This window comes from Mizuhopecten yessoensis, unplaced genomic scaffold, assembly GCF_002113885.1.
Source record: "Mizuhopecten yessoensis strain PY_sf001 unplaced genomic scaffold, ASM211388v2 scaffold2995, whole genome shotgun sequence".
NCBI lineage: Eukaryota > Metazoa > Mollusca > Bivalvia > Pectinida > Pectinidae > Mizuhopecten > Mizuhopecten yessoensis.
In genome coordinates this window covers 862,507-885,964 of record NW_018404823.1, presented here as the reverse complement: position 1 = coordinate 885,964, position 23,458 = coordinate 862,507, and the positions used below count along the sequence as shown (strand labels likewise).

The 23,458-nt window shown below is 36.1% G+C and overlaps 1 protein-coding gene across 3 annotated transcripts; it reads left to right on the top strand.

Annotated features, from left to right (window-relative positions):
• The first annotated feature begins 1,156 nt into the window (after positions 1–1,156).
• On the top strand, positions 1,157–9,435 carry LOC110446774. Of its 3 annotated transcripts, none has more exons than XM_021492076.1 (7): positions 1,157–1,346; positions 2,678–3,689; positions 4,744–5,259; positions 5,616–5,831; positions 6,271–6,341; positions 7,160–7,420; positions 7,619–9,435. In XM_021492076.1, the coding sequence occupies exons 2-7, from the start codon at positions 2,702–2,704 to the stop codon at positions 7,655–7,657; spliced, it is 2,091 nt and encodes a 696-aa protein (XP_021347751.1). In that variant the 5' UTR covers positions 1,157–1,346; positions 2,678–2,701; the 3' UTR covers positions 7,658–9,435. The 3 variants fall into 3 exon arrangements, with proteins under 3 accessions (XP_021347751.1, XP_021347750.1, XP_021347752.1); XM_021492075.1 differs by lacking the exon at positions 1,157–1,346 and adding an exon at positions 1,416–1,688; XM_021492077.1 differs by lacking the exon at positions 1,157–1,346 and adding an exon at positions 2,279–2,343.
• The last annotated feature ends 14,023 nt before the right edge of the window (positions 9,436–23,458 follow it).

The window sequence follows — 23,458 nt, the reverse complement described above, 5'->3', positions numbered from 1 at the left end:
TAGTAGTTCATGTCGGACGCTCTACCACTAGGGTAAAGTACATACCCTCTAGCTCGAAGCTAGAAGGCGACTGTAATCCTATAACATTCACAATTAAAATCTGCCAAACTTGAGCAAACATTAACACGAAAAAAACCGCGAGGAAAACTCAATATTGTTAGCTGGTCGGCGATTGACCAGTCCAGTTTTGCTAACTCCTCCTCCAATACCAAAGCAAAAACGCACGATACCCTATACCACCTAGCTTCCGTGGGTATATTTCGTAGGGTGCCAATTGTTTCCGGGGCAAGTTCGGCCTTTATAGACGTATTATATAATATACGTTTTGGCAGGGATGTGTAGTGGCAACGCAAAAAGTCGCGATATTGGCGGGAAAATCTTACATTGGGTGCTTTTTGACACCACCTGCCACAATTGATGCCAGGAATTGGTGACTTGTGACTTACATATACAGATACAGATAATTATATGCCGATTTGAACGTGGGCCGAACTAACCCCAGCTAGACTGCCTGTCCGATCTTGTTCCAATGTAGGGCACGTTCGGCAATCTAATTAATCTTCTGACAGAAATTTTTTTTTTTTTTTTTTTTTTTTTGGAAGGCATTTTATTCAACAAATGTCATACTCCCCAGCTTTAATTACTGATATGGACCTACTTGCCCCGGTCTCTCCCACCGAATGATATATATATATATATATATACACGGTATATTGACCTTCAACGTCGAGTGGAGCAAGGCATTTCTTCTTTCTTTCTTTTTTCCTTTACGTTGTGAAGAAGAAAAAAAACAGACCCTCAGTTATTCATTTTTCAGTTTTAGTCATTAAATCTAGTATATTTAAGAAGATTTGTCACGTCAGAGACGTATATATTATGTTATACGTCTCTGCACGGACTTAGATAACACGGGCTTAGCTAATCTAATTCCGTGGTCTCTGGTCATGTATAGAATTTAAAAAAAAAAAAAATCCCATCCCACTGATAATTTTTTGTGTTTGCATATTGGTTTTATTTTAAGAATATTACTTAATCGATACAGGTTTGATGATTCGGGCCGACATTTATATGTTGCCAAAAGCCTCGAGCTCGTTTCTGGTTTGAACAGACCGTCAAATCAAGTATATTATGTTGTACCATAACCAAAACACACCCTATTACAGGTAAGCGTACGATTTACGTGACGACATCCAGGTAACTACCAGGAAGTACTATATGACGAAGGGAAGAAGATATATATATATATACTATAAATACGTAACGTACATGGACTAAGTCAGCTGACCAGCGTGAGGAATATTCCACAATCGATATAATATCATGTAACTGAACACCTGTTTATTAAGGTAAGATGTGTTTTTTTGTTTTGTTTGCCTAACCACAGCTGAAAAACCCCAGTTACTAAAAACAGACCACGGTTGAGTTACTCATACGTATACGTCACTGGTTCGGAAATCATTGTTGATAACTATTCTGGTTCCACCCCTGTGGGATACCCAGGAGTCGAAGCAGTAGAGTGGTTATATTTCATAAAACGGAGTGACTGTATGGACTTAAAGGCTAATCATTAGTGTACACCTGTGTAGAAGGACGTATACACTGACATATATCGTACGTTACTATAGCCTTAATCTGGGATTTTTAGTGTGCCTCCAGAAGGAAAGCATAGTCAAAGGACATTTATATATGTAAGTTAATAGATTTACACAATATTTTATGTAGCAAAAAGTATATAAAACATGAAGGTTTAAACGCATTTATATTACACTCATTATGATAATCGATATGCAAGTTAATTACAAGTGTATGCTGATTATGCGATTCAGATGTGCTCTACGTGTATATTATTGAACTTTATACGTTTTTTAACTGAAATATTTTTTTAGTTAATTACCATGATTTTAAATAACACATAGGATATTCAAGAAGATTACCGGTAATACAACTCGTGTTTACTTTAACGCATAGCTACCTGTAAACGTATGGGCAGGTAAACAGTGTACGCAATATCGACCACATATTACGTTTGACTGTTGATAGGCTAAATGTGAGATTTGACTACCCTAGTTATATATATCGTATTTGAAGCTTAACAATACACATTGTACAAGTATATATAATTTCTTACGATCATACTATGGATATATTACGTGATATACTTATGATTTATAAATTGTGTACACAAATATACACTACAGTAATTATATATATATATATATATATATGCAGCGGTCATATCCTTTCTGATATTACGCCCTAACCGATGCACATGTTTTATGACTAAATCAACTACTATCCCAACCTCAGAGCCTTCCCCTCAGAACGACGTGTTAGTCCTACCAGGTAAAGAACTATATAAACTACGTTCGATTTCAAATTATTTGATTTTGGAAAACGATTTATTGATGGATTTAGGCCTGCTTATTAAATACACACATGTATATTAGAGGGCCTGAATAAAAAAAAACTGTTCCTGTTGTATCTATTGTACTTATATACAACAATGAACTTTGTGTATGTGTATACATCACGCGCGTCTTGACCCCAATTATTTATTGTGACATACTCCTGGGGTCCTCGGGATTATTAATGTATGTGTATGTACACGGTGCACTGTACTAGACGTATTACATTGTTAACACTGCCAAACACTAAACTGCTATACTTTTGTTTACAGATACCGGTTATTGTGTAAGACACCATGCCAGCCTCTGGGATGAAGAGAGCGGAGCGGAGACAGACGATACCGCTTCGAAAGAGCGACACTGAACATCTTTTCGATTTCTTCATGCACAAACAAAAGCTGAAGACTCTCCCGTCCGAGTGTGACGTTACAACGGGAGTTCAGCGCGTACTGGAGAGCACCACCACCACCACAAGTACCGACGCCAACACCAATTCACTACAAGTTGAGGAACAGCAACAGTTTAAACGAACCAACAGCTACCGTAAGGCAACTAGACTCTCTATATACGATAACGTTGAAGACATGGCACCTTCGCCATTCCAAATGACAGAGGACAGAATGTTCAAGAAAGAGGATTATGATTACCGGAAGTATAAAACACTGCCTCCAGAGTCGGCTACACTGAGGAGAGCAAGTCACAGAAAGAGGAAATCTTCTGAAGCTCAAATGAACAATAACAATAACAACAAATCTACCAATTATAATGAGAAATCCCCACACCACATTCAACGGTCTGGAAGCATAGCATCTAGTGATACCGATGGCGAGGATGAAGTGAGTATTAACACTATTGACAGGAAAAAGAAAAGCGCTTTTAAGAGAGCAAAGGAACGTATTTTACAAACATTTACTAAACAAAAGAAAACTGACGAAGAAAAGAAGAAGAAGAAGAAGAAGAAATCAAAAGCCAAACAATCTCCACCTTCTAAAAAGAAGACCCAAAGAGATCGCGGTAAGGATGGCGGGAAAGTTAAGGACGAATGTGTGGTTGTTATGGACGAAAATGGTCATTCCACGTCACATGTGACCCAAACTCGTCATGGCAATATTCTGGTCCGTCGCGAAGAGTCAATGGACGTCAAGGATTGTGTGACTCCGTCCAGTCCTTGTGTTCATTCGGAATCCCACACCATGGTGACCGATACTCGAGACCTTTCTACCAAGTCCAAACCCACAGCAATTACAAGATTGAGGAGGAGTATGCGCCGAAAGTTTTCAGATGGTGAGTGTTTGTTTGTCATGCTTATCAAATTCTCACATTTACGTTCTATGATACCAACGTGCAAGTCTTGTAATAATTTTCATCAATTGTTCCATGCACTGAGTTTTGTTTTATGGCTTTTTTGGTGTTTTTTTTTTAATGTCAAGCTATGTAGTTACTTGTATTTAAAACGGTTCCAGTAGCACAGTACTTTAAACTGGCAAAACATCAATTTGAATATGACACCTCGGTGCCATTAAGCAATTCAAAGTCCTTGTAAACACCTGCAGAATGACTGTCTGAAAATTTACTAGTTTAATGACCATTTAAACCAAAGCTTGTTTACTTTCAAGCATATCTGCAGAAATACAAGTTTTTCCGGGTTTATAATCTGGTGGTGGGGATCATTGTGAATGTCGGGATACACACTTGAGTTTTAGCTATAAAGGAATTATGAGATATTTAAGTTTATAGTGTACAGAGTCTGATAGTCAGCAACGTTTAATATATATTGGCTAATGTACACATTTGTTCAATGAATGCATCCGTAAACAATTTGCCAGTTACGAAAAGGCCGTCAGCCGGAAAGTAACAGATGTCCTGAATAGTTGATTTTCATTTACTTTATCAAGATGAATGACGCCAAAACACAGGGATTATTATATAATGCTCAATAATGAAAACAAAGAAATTCATATTGTCATTTTAATTCTAACGACACGTGTCCCCATTTTGTACTATGATACACTGATATAAACCAATGTTGGTAAAGTTAGTATCAAATTGTGTTGTATCGATAAAATGAAGTTAAATAAGTAAAATATCCATACACCCGTGCACTCTATGTACAATGAATCGTGAAATTGGTAACTTGTTAATATCTGTATAAGGACTTCCTTTCAGCCAATACGACTGCGAATCTGGAAATTGCACTTATTTGCATTTTCATTTCACACGTCCATTAAAGTAAACCGGATGTACAATGTATATTACAAATAGTTCAATGTTGTTGATTTGTTAAACAATGAGCAACAGCAGTACTGTTTATAATGAGGCCTTTTTTTCTATCAAACAGCATCCAAGTCACCAAAAGAAGAAAACAAAGCTGGTCCTAGTTCTATAAACGTCTCCACTTCCGGTTCCGACCAGAGACGACGTCTGAGCCGCCACACATCGCTATCCTCTCCTTCTAGTCCTTGTCCGGTCGGCCAGTTCCGGCAGCCGGCCAACACCGTCACCAAGGTATTCGAAGCCATCATCTCCCAGGACGCCGAACAAGAGGTTCCACAGGGACGTCGAACCCGGTCAGCCGCGAGAGGCGGTGTCAATGTTTTGGGGGACAGGTCCAGACTCCAACTGAATGGACTGGTCCCGTGTCATCCCCTTCCCCATTCGTTACCCAGCTCTGGGAATTTCTCGGCGGACATTGAGACAGACACGCACACCAAATATGTGAGAAGTCCTGATGGATATATGGACGTTGTGACGGACGTACATGAAAGTGTGCACATGTGTCCAATGGAGGTCGACGATGTGGAGGCGGACTGTCCGAACGACAGAGTTGATGGATTCGAACCTGTAGCAAAGAAGGGTAAGCATTCATTATTAAAATAAAAATGTGTTTGATAATGTTGCAATAAATTATTTCATGAGTAAAATAGCACTTCCATGCCGTTGGTATCTTATTTTAAATTGTATTTTTTGAATAAGGTAAATAAAGGGAGCTTTATTTCATTTTTACGAAAAACAATGCTATAAAATGTATTTTGAAAATATAAAGTATTTTCTTTGAAAAAATGAAATATCTACATCACGTTGAAAACAGGCAAATTTGAAACACATTATTTTAAAAATTTGTTCTCGTCTTCAGATTTAAATCAATTCTTTAACTAAACCAACGATTTGTCATTTAAAGTGTCAAAACTAACATCTCCTATTTGGATACAGGTCGTGGGAGCAGTCGGAGGAGGCTGCTGTTGGGGACTGAGGAGAATCCGATCCCGTTTGATCAACTGTCACAAGATGAAAAGAACAAACGTATTGAAAGTGTGGCCAACCGATTGGCAGTCATAGCTGATAACTATGTCACCAGGGCGGAGAGTAGCCAGTCAGACAACGAGTGTCAGTCCCCTACCACTCATCGAGCAGGGAGACATCCCCCGGGTAATTAGTCGCTAATTACATTGTGTAACGCAATCATTTAATGCCTTGTTAGAACTTCCTGTTCATTATTCAGTTATGTTTATGTAAAAAAAAAAGTCTAGTTTAATTAAAGTCACTTGACAAAAAATATAAAAAATGGGATGGCATACCCAAGATAAGAACATTACATAAAATGAAATTAAATGACAGATATTTCCTAGGTATGACCCCCAATATGACTGCGGATTTAAATAGCAGATAGTCTCTAAAATTATGTCTTGTAATGCTTCCTTATAAAGCCTTAATGACTAGAGAGAAAGATATAATTTGTATCATTTTCCATGTGAACGTTTCGGTAGTCTGAAATATGTAAATACACTCGCCCTTGATAATGCATTCGGAATCGTTCTTTTTCCGGGTGAAACAATATTGTATTCGTTTTCTTGTTCTGTTTCATCAGACAGACTGAACTCAATAGAGAGAGACTTGGTGATGGAGTTACGGAAGGAAGGCGATCGCCTGTCTGAAACAGTAAGTGTGAAAATATTGATAATAATCTCATAAATGTTCCTTCCACATAACCGGAAACACAACATCAATTTATGTATTTGTTCCAAACTCTTGTATGAGGAAAGATAGATAGCTACGCTTTATACAAACACATTGGATCGATTACATTACTACGGTTTTAAAGTAAATGAAACAGCGAAAAATACAAAAACATCAACATACAAGGATGAAATCTTAGTAATATGAAAGACAAAATTATGATATGACAAAAACAAAACAAGAACGGATTACTTAGCAAGTTAACCCAATTGATATACGCTTCGACACGACATGCGTTGCGGATCATAATGCTTTCCATTCAATCCAGGATATTCATTTTTATTGAATTCAGGTCGATTTGACAAGCTTGGACTATTACAGTTGGTTGTTCTAATGAAACCGGTTTATATGGTCATGTGGAAATCCCTTCAGTTCCGTTACACACTTGACTCTGATACTCTATGCTTATAATCAGTAAAACTACCATATATTTGATGATACGATGAGTTTCAAATGTGGTTGAAATAATCTTTCCTTTTTGTTGTATTTATTGTATCGCTTCGTGATTCTTGTTCCCGGTGCGTTCCACTTGATTAATGAGTTCTGATTTTGTCATTGTGTGTGCACCTGTGACAACAGTTGGGTTATTTATGTCTGACTTTTACTCTTTAATTAAGCCAGAAAAATAATAAAAAAATCTCGGAAATGACATTGTGTAGAGTAACACGGTTTAAACATCACCCTTGTTCTTTTATTTAACACGTCGCTCATCCTGACCGTTATCATTGTTTTTCCAACAGATGAACATGCCGTCCCTCATCATGCCGATAGCCATACAGTTGGTAAAGGAAACGGACCAGTATAACCGCTTCACCAAAGTAGTGGAATCGTCGCTAGGGGGCACTGTGGGTTGGCATAACGTTGCCATGTATTTCTACGTTACTAAGGCAGCGGTACAAATGGCGGGCGCAGGCGGCGCGGTGGCGCTGAGACTCAAGGACATGGCTCTTCAGTACTTCTCGGACAGGTTCGCGGGCTGGATAACGGACAGAGGAGGATGGGTAAGTTTTACACATTAAAAGCGTTCACAGAAAATTCTAGATGTCGTTATGTTTTATGTGACATTAATGTCAAAATGGACTATTTTTTAAAGGGTTGTAGGCCCAATTCCTGAGAAAGTTGAGGGAAAAAATAATATACCAGTTATGGGATTGATCTTGTGTGCTTCGTTTTAACAATACTTCCTTATGTTATTACAGGATTCAGTTTTGGAGGAAACGGATTCAGAACTGGATTGATAGGGCAGAGGCCAACAAAGAGGACCCCAAATCTCTGTGGAACATGGGAACCGATTGCCGGTCTGCATGTGAAGCTTGAACTTGAATCTTGTGCCCGTGCGGTATACACGGAGCAAGCATTTGAATGACGAATCTGTCAAGGATTCTCACAGTCGGATATTCGAAACGACAGAATAGTTTCAACAGGAACCTTCCTGGAACTTTCCTGGAACTTTTCAAAAATATACAGAAGGTATTCCATCAGATAGGGACCGGTATTTCGACCGGTAGCTTTACTTCTGTGAACATGACTTATTTGACCGGATCCAGATGTATGACGTCATCACCAATTGCCAGAACGTGACTTGCTCATCTGGTCGGAACTTCATCAAGAAGTGTTCTTGCTTATCCAGGAGATGTATTGAGAAAGATCGATAAATCTTCATAGCCGACATGATACGCATAAACTTTGTGATTGATCCGTATGAAAACCTGATCTCATCTTTCATTTGACGTTGTATTTAACTTGTTCCCAAATATTTTTTGTGCAATCTTTTTTTCTTATTGGAATCTATTTGGGACATTCCTTAAGGATGTCTGTTAGTGTGACTTTTAATATTTGATCTCGGGCAAAGACAATACAGACATGAGTTGTGATCCATTCTGTAGAACTTGTAATCGCCGAGATATGCGTCGCTTTATATATTTTGAACTTCATGAAAACGTCAGTTACGTATTAATGTATTAAAAAGTGTACGAGTCAGAGAGGACGAGAGAGAGAGAGAGAGAGAGAGAGAGAGAGAGAGAGAGAGAGAGAGAGAGAGAGAGAGAGAGAGAGAGAGTGTGAGAGTATCCCGAGTACGAAGTACTACATGTATCATAACGAGACCGTGCGAGTGAATGACAAATAATTATGTTTTAGGATTACGGTGGTCAATATATTGCTCAAAAGTAACTCAGGGTAAATCACCGGGTATACATTTACCATGTCTAGCCATCTGATAGCCTATTAAGACATTGACGTCACTAAATGGTGCCACACCAGGAGCGGTGATTGTCTTACTAATCTAATGTCAGAAAGATACAGAGACCTGCAAAATGGAGGTCCCGTGTAGGAAGGTAATGTTCGCACGCTAAACATCACAATATTTACTTAAACAGCCTTGGTTATTAGTCTATATCGTTTCAATGAAGTAAATATAAGTGGCTTATGTGCAATAACTTCGTTGGAAGACCAGCGATATTCTCTTAGTACCTGTGATCATGTGGTCATCTTTTATTTAGTCTGATACATTCTTTTGTCAAATATTAACTCGTATTTTATATGTAATCGTGCCACACTGCTGTATCGTAGCTTATTACCCTGTCGTGTCGGTACTTTGTATACAATACAGGTCCAGGTAATTTTTACCTGTAAAAATTGTAACAGGTATGACATCATATTGATGTGACACTGCGGGGTAGATAACTGGTCAGCTCTATAATAAAACGTGCATACACTTTTATCCATTTGATCATGTGTTTCGTCTATAATTGGAAATCAAATTTCCATTGCGTCACTTGTTTCAATATTCTGTTGATAACGTCACAAAATTGTTATTTCCGATGCTTTAAATATTGTGACCTAGTTTTGTTATTTTATCGGTTGTGAAACGCACAGTGTAATATTTATTTAAAGAGTGGACTTTAAATCAAATCTGAATTCCATTTCGTTAAGCTATTTTTTTTTTTTATACAATATAGCGCACAACCTTTAAAGGGTTAACTTGCAATATGTATATTGTCAAAATAAATATTTAACAGAAGTCTCCTTTTGTGTTATTCATAATTGACCTGAAGGAGTTGGACGAGATCACTTACACACAAGAATGTACATAATCAAACTGCGCAGAAACGTACTATGAGATTACTCATCACCCCACGTAACCGTTTCTTGTCAATACTTGATAGTTGAAATATTTGTTAGCTTTAAATTTCTTAAATTAAATTTAAAATCTGATTCGTGTTTCAAAATATTCTGAAAATTTAGAAATATATATACTTTTATGTTGATTTGAGGGTATATTTGATAATTACGTTACCTGGATCTTTGTGAGGACATTCATATTGATTTGAATAGATGTAAAAAATACATGTTCATAGTCGTAAAAACAACCAGGCTTAAAACTAACATTATATCTTTAAACTAATTTCTAGATTCCTTATACTACTTTAAAATGAAGGAAAGAAAACGCGATTCCTTATACTATTCATTCTTGAAGAGAAACATTATTTAATTACTAGTCTTCCTTCTCTGAAATGTTATTATTCCTTTCTTAAAGTCCTATCAGCACAGTCGCAGTTATAATGGCAAATAAATGGTCGATGAAAACATAAAATGATGAAAAACACACAAACATGTGAAAGACAAATGTCTGCACATTTTCCCACATATCTTTATAATAATAACGATTTATTGTAAAGAAACATTAACTTGCCGTTATATACGGTTATATCGGACGATATACAACAACTTAACTCGCTTGAGATTGGGTTTCTTGTGTATCAACACATTTTCGAGAATGAACTTGACCTTTTCTTCTAGTTAATGGATAAAATGTTTTCTTGTAGATTGTCTGTTAGTTTATCTAAGAATTTATTTTCCATATTGCATTTCAAACAATATATGTTCTGACATAAGCACAGCGTCTATTTTAAGGTTAGTGACAAGTCAAAGGTACGAGAAACGACAGAACTGAGAACGAACAACTGCGCTTTGAATGTCAACTTGAGAATTGATAACGCTATTTTGATCACCGGGTCATTTGCCGTTTCCGTTGACAATGAATACCAACTGAAAACACTTTTTTATAGATTACTTGAAACTGACATCAAAAAGTCATCATGATGTAACGCTAGTATTTGAACGCTGGCACCACGAACGTTTTCTCGTAAATATATAATGGTCGGATCATCCAACAACCTAATGCGTAAAACGTCAATGTGTTCCCCAATCACAGACGCTCAGCAACACACTTAGGTAGAACAGTATTATTTCAGAATATCATATCAAAGATTCAGCAGCAGAGCGTGACAATCAGATTGAACAACTACGCAGTACCCCAATCAACCTAGAATTGTATAAAATAGTATGGAAGAGTTACATCCATGAATATTAGGTATAGGTATTTTATTTTTTTTACTGAAAATCTATAAATATCAATAAATATCAAATAGACTGTAATAATCACTGTTACGTATAAGATCCTTTTATTGCAGTACCCAGACACACCATGTCATTAATAATGTATCAGGGCAGATGAAACTACAACTAGCTCACTATATACTATGTAGGTGGTAGTCTGCTTGCCTCACTGAACACACAAAACAACATGACCATATTGTACACATATCAACAATGAAATCAGTAATAAAATATCTACTACTATAAACTATCGACAAGCAGTGCTGCAAACCCTTATACGATTCCTGTACGTGTGGTTTACCTTCAAATTCAAACTTGCAGAGACACAACATAATAATAAAAAAAAATGGAAAATGGTTGAGGATCCCGATCGTCCGCAGTAGCTATATAGCATTTCGATACGATATATAATCTGACAGTAAGTGTGGAGGGACACTACGTTTAAGATAGACTGCCCCTGTCTCTAGAATATTTAGATTACAGAGAAAAATATGAGACTTAAAATAATTTCCGTCTCTTGGATTTCAGATTCGGGAGATTAAAACTAAGAGGAAAGTAGTTTGCAACTAGACAATTCTTCAAAATAAAATCTGGGGCTTGAAGCCAATCTTTCTCTCCGTCGGCATTAGCGTCTCTTGTACCTGGAACTGAAACAATGATTAAATAAACTAAAGTAAACCTTCAAAGTTCTCGGATTTTATATGGCCAACACCAGACAGAAATCACAATACTCGCCATATGCATTTACTTATTCTCAGACTGGTGTTTTCTTTTAAGAACACTTTTACTGACACCTTCTCTGATGCTCTAAAACTTCTTTGAGATGATCAGTTACAAATTACATGGAATTGTAGTATGCACTTTTTTATGCAACCAGGTAGACATGAGAAATCGTTTATCAAAGAGATAATTTGTAGAATATAGATAAATTCATCATTTGACTGTTTTAATATCACATTATTTATCACCTCGATCCACTAATATCAAGCCAAGGACAAGGGCCAAATACACGTGGACTGATATCAACTTGATGGATGATAAACGATGTTTTATCTAAATAGCTATATATTTGTGTCATACGTTGAAAACAAAAGGAGGAAATATTCCTTTTGGTACAATAAACCCAGTAATGGGGTGATGTTTAGATATCATTATAAGAATAAAAGTGTGATAAAGACTATAATTTAATTACATTTTTTTTTCGTATTGCACACACCTACTTTATATGTACATCAACGACTACTGTATGACTAGATAAGATATTTTAACTCTGGTCTTAAAAAGTTCCAAATCTATTTAAGTTTATTTTGGTTGAGATAACAGACGTGGATTTTGCTATTTGTTGTAATGATGTCATACTTGTATAAAGACGTAATACAGAGGAAGTATTCTTACCAAGTACCGGATCAATTTGTTCTCGCTGACAAAAACACGTTTCTCGTTTCGTTGGTAACAAATTACACAAAACTGATTTGATGTAATTTTTGAATTTAAATAGTAGATTGACGTCCGAGGTTTGCCAGGTTTTACCCCAGTCATAGTAATAGTATGTTACGTACATTGTTTGGGTGTCGGATAAAAGATAATGTATTATATCATTCAAAGTTTGTGTGTAGGATAGAGTGACGTATGGCGACATATTAGATAGGGGAATCCCCATTTTAAACGGATGGCTAGTAATATCTAATATTCTATTAATAGACATGATGCGTGTTTTCTACACATTTTTGTGTACGTTTTATAGTTACGTCATATGTGTGACAATACAAGGTAAAACAATGCTGGATGTGAAATGTTTGCAGTTATGTCTGTAAATTTGACACAAATTCAATGTGAATGTGCAAATCATGTTTTACATATTTGAGATTAATAATACCCAGATCATTTCTGAAACTGATTCGCAAAACAGACGAAATTAACTTTCCATTTGTATTTTACAAAATCTGCCGGCGAACACTATGGTATATTATACCATGAATAGTTTATTTGATTTTGCTTACTTTCAGCTGAACTCTATTTCGAGTCAATTACTACATTTTTGAGTTTATGTGTCAAAGGTGTATTACATCACAAGTTAAAGGTAACCACGGTTAATCAAGTTTTCCTAAAAAAGTCGAAAAATATCGCAGTTATATAAAAGATATTGTTTCATTGATTATAGATCATTTTTTTTCCCTATTACATATATTATGTACAATTTACGAAGAAAATCAACACATTGTTTAATATGAATATAATAAGGCGAGTTTTCTAACCCTTGCCTTTTTTTATAATTTGACATAAGAAAACCTACACAAGGTGATTTAAAAGAAATTTTAATTTAAAAATAACTTGTTATGTACAAATACCAATTTATTCAAGAAAATTTTACCATGATTTTCATGCTTAACCACCTTTGATAAAGGTTCTAAAATATTGAGGGCTATTGCGCGGACAAATAGCGAATTTTTAAGGAGATTTATTTCAAAAGCATCGAATTGTACTATTGTGACACTGGTTATACTGATGTAGTGTTGTTTTCAAAACCCAAAATGCTTCCAGGTGGAACATATTTCTTAATTAGAGATGGCATTTGCCAATGCTATTCACATTTGATATAACTTATTAGTAAAAATAATCACAGTAAACAAATATCCTTGTTTGACATTGATACGTAACAGGTACTCTTATTTCACAATCAAATAGACACATCGTTTGTGGTGAGAAAATCTCAGTACACATAAAGATACCGTGTTTAATATATGCTATACTCACATGTGATCTGACCATTATTTTATCTACATGTATAACATAATTACTTTGTGATATTTACACTCTGTACGTATCATGATATGTTTGTATATGCAATTAATTAATCGCATGTTTTTAAGTCACTACATTTATGTAGTTCACAGCTATTTGTTTTTGTCTTTGGTTTTGTTATATTATTATTTATGGTTCAAATTCCCGAAACATTTGTTGATGTTTATATTCATTACTTGTAGTACTTATCTATGTTGTTGTAAACATTATAAACTTAACGTTTACCTCCTCCCATCCACCCATACCCAACCCCAAGGAGATGTCGCCATTGCCCATTGGGTTAATTATCGACTTCAAATATAATCATTACTTTTTTTATCTATTGGGAAATATATTAAGATCCTTCAGTATGTAGATATGACATATTTCAATCTTTAGACTTATCTACCTACAATTATTTCTTTCGAGACTTGCGATACCTATGTAATCTACCCATTGAAAACTACAAACAAAATTGACGATAAACTATTTCTAACCAGTATAATATTCTTGAAAACAACATTCTTTCACCGGTGACCCTCAGCATCCAAAACAGGATTACTTCCCCATGAAAAAAACAAAGGTGAAAACAACATTTTTAACATTCCACGAGGATTATACTACCTAGCTGTTTTTTTAATTGTATGGCACTTAACAAGCTACGGACAGCTGTACAGTTATCGTCAGCCAACATACCTGGGTGGTTACCGTCATAACAGATAGGGTAAAATCAATAAATACCTGGCGAATTAATTCATTTCCAAGCTATAATGAAGCGTGATTCATCAACCTATGAATGCATAGGAAGCTCTCGGTTTATAATCATAAAGTTTAACGCCTCTATTCTTAAAATAGCAGTTTGGAGGCTATTTATGGAAACACTACTTGATGCGTGTAGACTACTTATAAGTTACGCCCGAGTTCAGATCATCGTGTCATTGTTATACACGAGAGAGAGTATTGATATAAACGATAAACATTGGTGTACTACGAGGTATACTAAAATAGTGCTATAAAGAGTAGATAATGATTAAGTACTTTATACCGATTAAACAGTACACCGGATGTAAATTAACATAAGAATTGACACATTGTAATGTAATTTTAGGTACTAAACACTTATGAACATACAAATGTACTTACATATGGTGAGTAAACAATAAGATCCTTTATAAGATCCTTTTTTAAGAAGGAAGTTTCAGATTTACTTTGATCGAAAGGCAACAAAATCTGTTTATGGCCAATCGCCAAAATTCTCATATCCTGGTCTCCCTCATGTGTGGCAAAATGTTACAGTTAATTAAGTGATAGTCATAACCAAAACAAATCTTTATTTCATTATATCATGATCTGCTTCTAACATTAGCGAGTTACAATCCTTGAACTAAACGAAAACAGAAATGGAATAAGAGTCTGACTGTCTGCAAAAAAATACAAAAAGGTCCAAAGCAGCCTACCATGTTGACTTTTATTTTTTAGTTTTGGCCGTGAAATAAAATTGACGCAAGGGTGATATTCAAGGATTTTATCTATCGAATATCTCATTAAAGGTGTGTAGGTTTTGTATCCGTACCCTGCTCAAAGTCTGTTTGGAATGAACTGCCTAACATACATGTTACCGTCATGAAGTAAAACCCATAGTCTTGTTCGACAAGCTTTATCAAATTAAAAGATGCTCTGACGAAACGATGTGCCAAGCCTGTAATGTTGTTATCGTGTTATCATATCCTACTCCCATGATAGCCATGGTAAACAAAATGACACATTTCATCATGGCTATTTTTGGAATTCTCCAAAAGGAATTTCTAATTTTGTTTGCTTTCTTTTCAATATCTAACAACCATTTTACTTACATATCATTTGATTAAATATAGTTTTTAATTTATTTCAGTCAATAATTTTATATTGTAATGTCGATAAATGTATTATCATTACAGATTTGGACTGCAAGGAAAGCTACATCTGAATGAATATCGGAAAATAACTATGGCGTTGGTATTGTTATTGGTCCATGCAATTAATTTAATGTTTAGACCATTATCTTATTGTTATGTTCATGTCCTGATCTACCAATTAGGATCACAGCATGAAACAATTCTCAACAGAAGTAAGTTTAGTAATATTGAGGAGTGGAGCAAAGATAAAACGACTAGTCCAGCGTGTTATCTTATCACAGAGGTCCCTTAAATTCTTTCAAACGAAAAGTGAAAGATTTGGACAGCTGTGAAGTTTTAGAACACATTATTGCTTATAAAATGTTTTCTCGAATGTTAGCACTCTCCTTGGCAGAACTAGGTATATGGCACTGAATTGTTTGCCTATTTTTCTCGTTTACTCGCGATTTGTGCACAAGAGCCTGTGATTTCTTAGGAACGTTATTTTCTTATCTTAGTACATGAACATTAAAATCATTGTTATTAATTTTATCATATTGATGAAATCTGCGAACAAATAAAACAAAATCATACAAATGTGAATATCATTGGCAACCTATTCCATTTTCTTAATTGTTGGTTCGCTAAAAGCTTTACGATGTATCAATCTATGTTGGTTCAAAAATACGCCTGTCCAAGGTCAGAGAAGTACTACATAAACCGTGTCTAGATGGCCAAACCTCAAACATTTGGGTAGCATCCTCAAATTGTTAAATCTGCGATTACCCATGGGTTTTAAAAATATATAAGTATTACCGTTTTGGTTTTGCCTATCTTTCCCAGAATAACTGAAATTGAAAAAAGCCTAGTGTTTATATAGATATGTAAATATCATTGTCCACAGGAATAATTGTCTATCGTGTATTGTTTGTATCGAGTGTTAGTTGTTGTGTGTGTATTTTTCCGTTGTTATGCTGTCCACGGATTTCCAGTTATAATTATGTAAATGATGTGACCTTTATACAAATAGATAGTGGCGTGAATAAAAATCGTTTATTTAAATAGACATCCAATACAGGAAAACCCGAACAGTAGTTGGGCTGTCGCGTGACATGTACATACGTTATACTGTAAAACAATACTTGGACAGGTAAACATCCCCCATTATTATGATATGCAATGGTACGAATCATATATCCTATGTCCAGGACATCTCATATGATCACGGTTTTTGTTGGCGTGACATGCTGTTATGGAACATACTAATAAAGATCACAATACAGTTATTAACGATATTGATGTCATTGTACAATTTGAATATATGTTAGCATGGTGTTTATTTATCACAGTCAAATCAAATCTGGTACGAAATAGTAATTATATAGCAATAGTTAAGATGTATACTAATAACGGTAATCGTTTCCTATGATGGTTCGTCTTTTTCGCTGTGTCGACCGCAAAAGATACTTACCGATAAAACAATATAACGAAAAGACCAAAACCCACCAACGGGAAAAGACGAAAATGTGCCAAAGCAAAACAACAAAGAGACGAAAACGTGTTGTAGCGAATTGACGTCGACCAAAATAAAGCTTTAAATAAAAAATCCAGCAAAGCTAAATACAGAAAAGACGGAAAGCTGCCAAAGCCAAAAAACACGGAAAACGCAAAACCATCTCGAGATTGTGACTCTACATGGAATGTTCGCTTTCGTATAAAATTCAAGAATTCACAGTACCGCAAACAATACTCGTATAACACATAGATTACTTACTGTACGTGATACTGTTAACAAAATCCATAGCTGACATGTGTAAAGGGTTTTTTTACAACAAAAGTATTTACAAATAATATTATTATTGTTTTTAGTACTTCGAACAAACGAAGAAATCGATACCGCACTTAAAACAGCCATTCAAGTTACAAGGTCAAATTGTGCAACCCACAGTTAGCATAGATAAAGACAACCCGACACGAAACGTAAGTAGGTTGACTATTGCGTGACTAAAGGCTATACAATTCTAAATCCAAAAATAGATTTGTAGTTTGATCTAATTCGGATAGTAGGTGCCAATTTTTTAAGATATATTATAACTCTCCTGGCAGGTAGTTATTTGGTCAATTAGGGGACAGATAGGTCTTTCACACAATTGTTACGTATACATGTACAAACTATAGACGTACTGCACGCTGACTCATGATCACAAAATAGAATTAAAAGACATGGTGATTCTTGTCGGATTTGTGGTTTTTATTTAGTATAGGCCTTTACTGATAGATACTATGATAAATGTACACGGCTTTGATACTCTTTGTACTTGTAGATATTTTTCTATGCTTTCTGAACTCCGTCAAGGCGCCTCGACTATCCGACCTCTATAAAATGCTATTTTATTTTCTTCAAATACTTTTTTTTGTGGTTTTTAATCACTTCCTATTTAGCGATGCCGCTTAAAATTGCGACGCCACAATTATCTAAACAAAGACAATAAGGAATACATCTTTTGTTGACTTCAAACAAAGCAAACCACGCATTATGGCTCAATAACTTATCTACAGACTAAAGGACTACGGGTTACATTATTCTTTTCCTTCGCCCTTCAACTCTCATTCATTATTTTGATACAAGATGTGTTTTGTCATGCATTAACTACAATGAGAAAAATACGGAGTTAGGTGTTTTGACATCAAATACTTCCAACCGGCATTATAGATCACCTATCTACTCCTACTGTTTGATAAGGTCACGGGTATACATCATACACGTACGCATACCACTACATTATCAAGTCAAGGATGAACTATATTGAAAACGTGTTTGTACATAATGTTCTTGTGCCGAAAGAAGTTTGACGTATAGTTATATCATTCTTACCGTATATAAAGACATTTAAAGGGCTATTTAAATAGTGGTTATATAGCATACAACTGTTAACATGCCTATCGTTTTAAGCATGGTCACTTCCGCTGCACTCATTTCATTTTAAGAACGTAAGAATGAATTTATCGAAGTTGATATGAATGTTGAACGTACGATTCGGTGATTTGTTTCTTCATTGTCGCAAACACGTTAGACATCTCTTTTGTCTTTCTGATATATATATATGTGTGTTTGCACTACTCCGGTTTTTTTAAATATGTTTAGAGGATAAACTGTTAATTCCATATATCTCAATGTCTTTTTAACGTTTTACATGAATATTAGGAAGGATTGCATCTTATGTTTATTAGAAATTTTGCGTTCGTTTCAGTCGATGCCAAACCCTTTGTTATTGATATAGTGCGGTGGAGAAAATTATACAAAGATGTTGTTTTTAATATAAAACCGACATTGCATGTAAGCAATTCAGATAAGCAACACACTACTTTCAAGTTTGGTTCTTTAGACTAAAAGACTTAGAAGAATTATTTTGAAGCTTTGGAATCCAAAACAAACGGGGCGGGTCTGCAATCACAACTTCAAACTTATCATACATATTTGTTTAGTGTTGTCTAATGCAGAAATACAGACCTGTGTTCTGTTTTCATTTTGGATTTCAAGCAGCTAATTCTGGTATTTCAATGCTGAACCTGATAGATTTGACCCGGTCTGGTAGTGAACCACTAATCATGCTTTTGTTTTGTCCATCGTCTGGTGTAGTCTTCTACATAGTCCATCAATACATGTAACTGGGAATTCATATTCCAATTGATATTAAGAATATCGCAATGCTTTGGGCCACTCATGAAAAGCTCTCGTAGTTTTGCATTATAGACAATATTTAGGTCGCCAATTACAATCAGGATGTTTGATATTTTTGTGTTACCAGCTAAAACTGAATGATATAGTATATGTAACGAAATAATGATCTAACGGTTAGACATCTTGCACATCCTCTCCCTGAAGTAATGAATCTAAACTTGACGATTAATTCTTGTATTTTCCCTCGCTGCATATTCTGGTGGCTACTAATCATACATTATATTAGCCCGAGTTTCATCTGGCCCTAACACCAGACTTAGACAGTATGTCATATAAATGTCTGATGTTGGATCTGTATGTCAAAATGTCTTAAGTGCGGTGTTATGGCCAGAGGAAACTCGGGCTAATTCTGTGCGTAATATAGACCCCATACAGAACCGGAGGGTTTCTTCTATGTCATGCTTAAGGGACATTGAGCATGGGGAGACCAAAATCTGTTTCAACAATACTAACAGTTCAGACGTTTATCTTTTCCGATTCGGTATCTTGTTCATGATTCTTAATAGTATAATGAGACCTTGCATGGTGGTATTGTGTTGCCTGGTTGATGTGGGGACCGTTTGGTAATTTTTGACATTAATGTGTTGATGTGTCGTTAAGACTAATGTGTCGAGCTTTGTGAGTTTGATGCGTTGGTGGACCGTTAAGACTTGTCAAACAGCCACAATATATCATTCGTTTGTAAGGACGAGTCCTGACTTTATTGTGGGGTTGACTTCTTTCATGGCAATTAGACAGAAACGCCCACACTTTCATTCTCATCAACTACCCATCCCCCAACATATATATACTCCCATTTCTCCTGATCCTATACCCACCCAAATCACGAGCTCCAATGCCACACCTAACTTGATTGATTGATTGATTTATGGGGCTTTACGTCCTTGTTCCGGTTATAACCGAGTCTAGGACAAAAATAGGGGGGGGGGGATACAATTCCGCTACACCTAACTATACTGATTGATTGATTGATTGATTGATTGATAGATTTTACGTCCGCTTCACTACCGAGTAGTTCGGTTATCCAGCAGACGAAGAAAGGACGAGAAAATGAGTAGAAGGGATAAAGTATGGAGTGAAGGGATAGAAGAGGGGGACAGGGAAGAGAAGGAGCCGTCTATCCTACCTAACTTTACAGTTACACATTTACCAGCCAATAGAAATCTTACCTCATCGTCAGATATCGATTGGCTACCGCGGTAACCTGGAAATACCCGTTGACTTCCCACCGCCACAGCATCATGTCCGTCATCAAGTTTGGTTAGCTTACTGAATTAATAATTAAATATTGATTTTTTTTCTCACACACATTCTTTTCCAAACTTTCTACAAATACAATAGGGTATATTATGATGTTTGTCAGTACGGAAATGTTTTGAGTAATGTCACTTATTTGTAGATTTTAGGAATTGCTTATTAAGAAAAATATGAGGGGTTGAAATTCTTCAATAATGTCTAATTAAGCTCATGGTGCCTGGTATAACAGGAGACGATCTGACGGCACAATTCCTGACCCCATACAGCTGGCGCATCAATACTGCATAATTCACGCCGGGTCGTGAAGTGTATTACTATAACTGTCCTATATGTTTACAATCGATATTATTTCATCATATCCATGACACTAAACAGGAAAATGCCAGGAATTTCAAATGTGTCATTGTCTTTGACAGGTAAACAATTGAAGTGAATGTAATGTCACGTTCCAATATTTTCTGATTAACACTTATTTTTGCAGGCACTAATGTATGCGATCATGATAGGCCAGCTGTGCTACTTTTGAATTAGTCAGAATGATAAAAGAAGTGTAATTGTAGTGACTGGAATTATTGATTTCGGTTTTTTTAAATCCATTTTAAATCTATGATTAATTTGCCATTGTCGACTACCCTTTCTGTAACAAACTGTATTGATCCGATCATTGTGGAACAAAGAAAATAATTTCAGATTTCATATTTTTTTCAGATATACATTTTTTCAAATTTTGATAGTTGATAAACACAAGAATTCGTTGAATTAATTCTAACATACAAACATTTTACCAATGAAATGCATGTCTATACCCTATATACTTGGGAGTGAAATACTCCACAACAGCTGTACTGAGAGAAGCTACAGGTACACACTAATGATAGATAACATTTATTGGCCAGTACATGCCCCGGGGACAGGTCTGTGCGTCACGTGCTAGAGCCTAGAGGTCATAGGCCATCCTGTCTACGTGGCAAGCGTAAAGGTGAAAATTTAGAAAATAAGTTTCTAAATTATTTCAGCAAGATATACTAGCTGAAGCATACATGAAATAAAATATTTAAAAAAAATATACAAGGAGAAAAATAACGAACTGATTATAGAACTTTTTGGGGGGTTCTTGGATACGAAAGGTCAAATACCCAATTTGTTCATGTTTCTCTCGGCTGGGAGTTGTGGCGTGCTCCTGTAATCCAGTTACTTGGACGCCGAGGTTGGTGGACGGTTTGAGGGCGGGGGTCCTACCCTCCGGTGTTCTGTGCCGATAGGGCGTCCGCGCTAAGTCTGGTATCAATATGGCCACATTGGGGGAGCCCAGCGTGACCAGGTTGTCTAAGGAGGGACGAATCGGCCCAGGGTGGAAACACAGCAGGCAGAAGTCCCCGTGTCAGACAGTAGTGGGATCGCGCCCTTGAATAGGTGCCGGTTGGTAGCCCGTCCAATATAATTGGACCCAATCTTTTCTTTTACTGTTATTTCATTATTTTTATTTTTATTTTGTAATAATACATGCAAGTTTGATTAAACATACATTATTTTTAAGAAAAATATCCCAAGTATGAAATGTCACATTTTCTCTAAATCTCAATAGATTACTTCAATCGTTGTGCACACCTCAACTGTGACAAGTAATAGCGAACAGTAAATATGTTGCCGGTTACCTGTCCGTCAGTTATTTCTTAATTGTTCAGCTATTTCTACCTCTATAATCAATTACAAATGTTCCATTACATGTATTCAATGATAATCTTTCTGAGGCCGTGACCCATAGGCTTTCGTGTCGACTGGCGTACAGTTATAGATTTAGTAGTTTCCTGTTGAAAGTACACCAGTCTTTCGCAGGGTTACTTTCCAGTGTGCCGGTACACCTACCGATTTGTACAGCTGGGCAAATTGGAGAATCCGGGATAAAGTGTCTCACCAGAAACGTATTAATATTGTATTATACAGGTTTCTGGTCTCACTAACAACACAACTCATGACACATAGTAAAGGGTAATTTTACTATAAATTACAAAAATGCATCATTAACAGGGGCTTGCGGTCGCTGTTTTCATGTCATCTGATTTGTTTCTAAATATCCCATTCAAATTATCACTGTATGGTATTTATTATCCAATGAGGAAGTTCGCCAGAGTACTAGCCACATGTGCCTGGTTCACATTCGTCTTTGTTTTACTTGACTGTACCTGACTTAGTTTGTGGTCTGCATTACTCATTGTCAGGACAGTATGAGTAGACATGGGACCTGCTTCACGTGCAAGCGTATACATAATGGCGCCTACGCTCGCGTGGTACGTTTACGTCGGGTGTACATGTACCCGGCTAGTTTCAACGATAGTAGAAGTTTAACGATTGATTCCAAACAATTTCCGTATTCAGGCAGTTTTACTATATTTAGAAAATGACGTCATAGTTTGAATTTTGTTGAAATATTAAAAAAATGTAATTTATTCAATACAATAAATAATGTTTGTATGAAAAATATATGAACTTCGTCCTTGGTCGATTGCCAACAATTATTGTTTAAAATAGCGATGTCATTTTGTACGAACAAACAGTTCCACGAACGTTGGTATGCTTTTTGGGTAGAGAGGTATCAAGAAAAGGCAGGTAGGGTGACTTCTCAGAAAGAATGTATTTGATTGGGCACGTGACTGTTAAACCGAAAGTAATATTAGTACATACAGTACTTGGTATAACCAGTGCCTATGTACACATATACGTATACAAAGACAGCAGTATTACTCAAGTGCGTTGCAAGTCTCCAATACACATCGAACTAATTACGAGTACAATGTTATTCCAATACACATCGTGGACTTGAACCATTCTGGGGTCAAACATTAATTCAGCGACAGTAGAAACAAACGTGATGCGTACAGTCACCATCCCGAGGAAACAAAAAAGATACAAAGAAAATGCATTACACGAGAGAGTGCTCGTCCCCCGTCCCCGTCCCCCGTTCCCGTCCCCCGTCCCCCGTCCCC

Excerpts from the sequence above, each read along its gene's own strand:
- LOC110446774 (XM_021492076.1), top strand. The coding sequence starts at position 2,702 with ATGCCAGCCTCTGGGATGAAGAGAGCGGAGCGGAGACAGACGATACCG. Across the intron at positions 3,690-4,743 it reads GCGCCGAAAGTTTTCAGATG|CATCCAAGTCACCAAAAGAA; the intron begins GTGAGTGTTTGT and ends TCTATCAAACAG. Across the intron at positions 5,832-6,270 it reads AGCAGGGAGACATCCCCCGG|ACAGACTGAACTCAATAGAG; the intron begins GTAATTAGTCGC and ends CTGTTTCATCAG.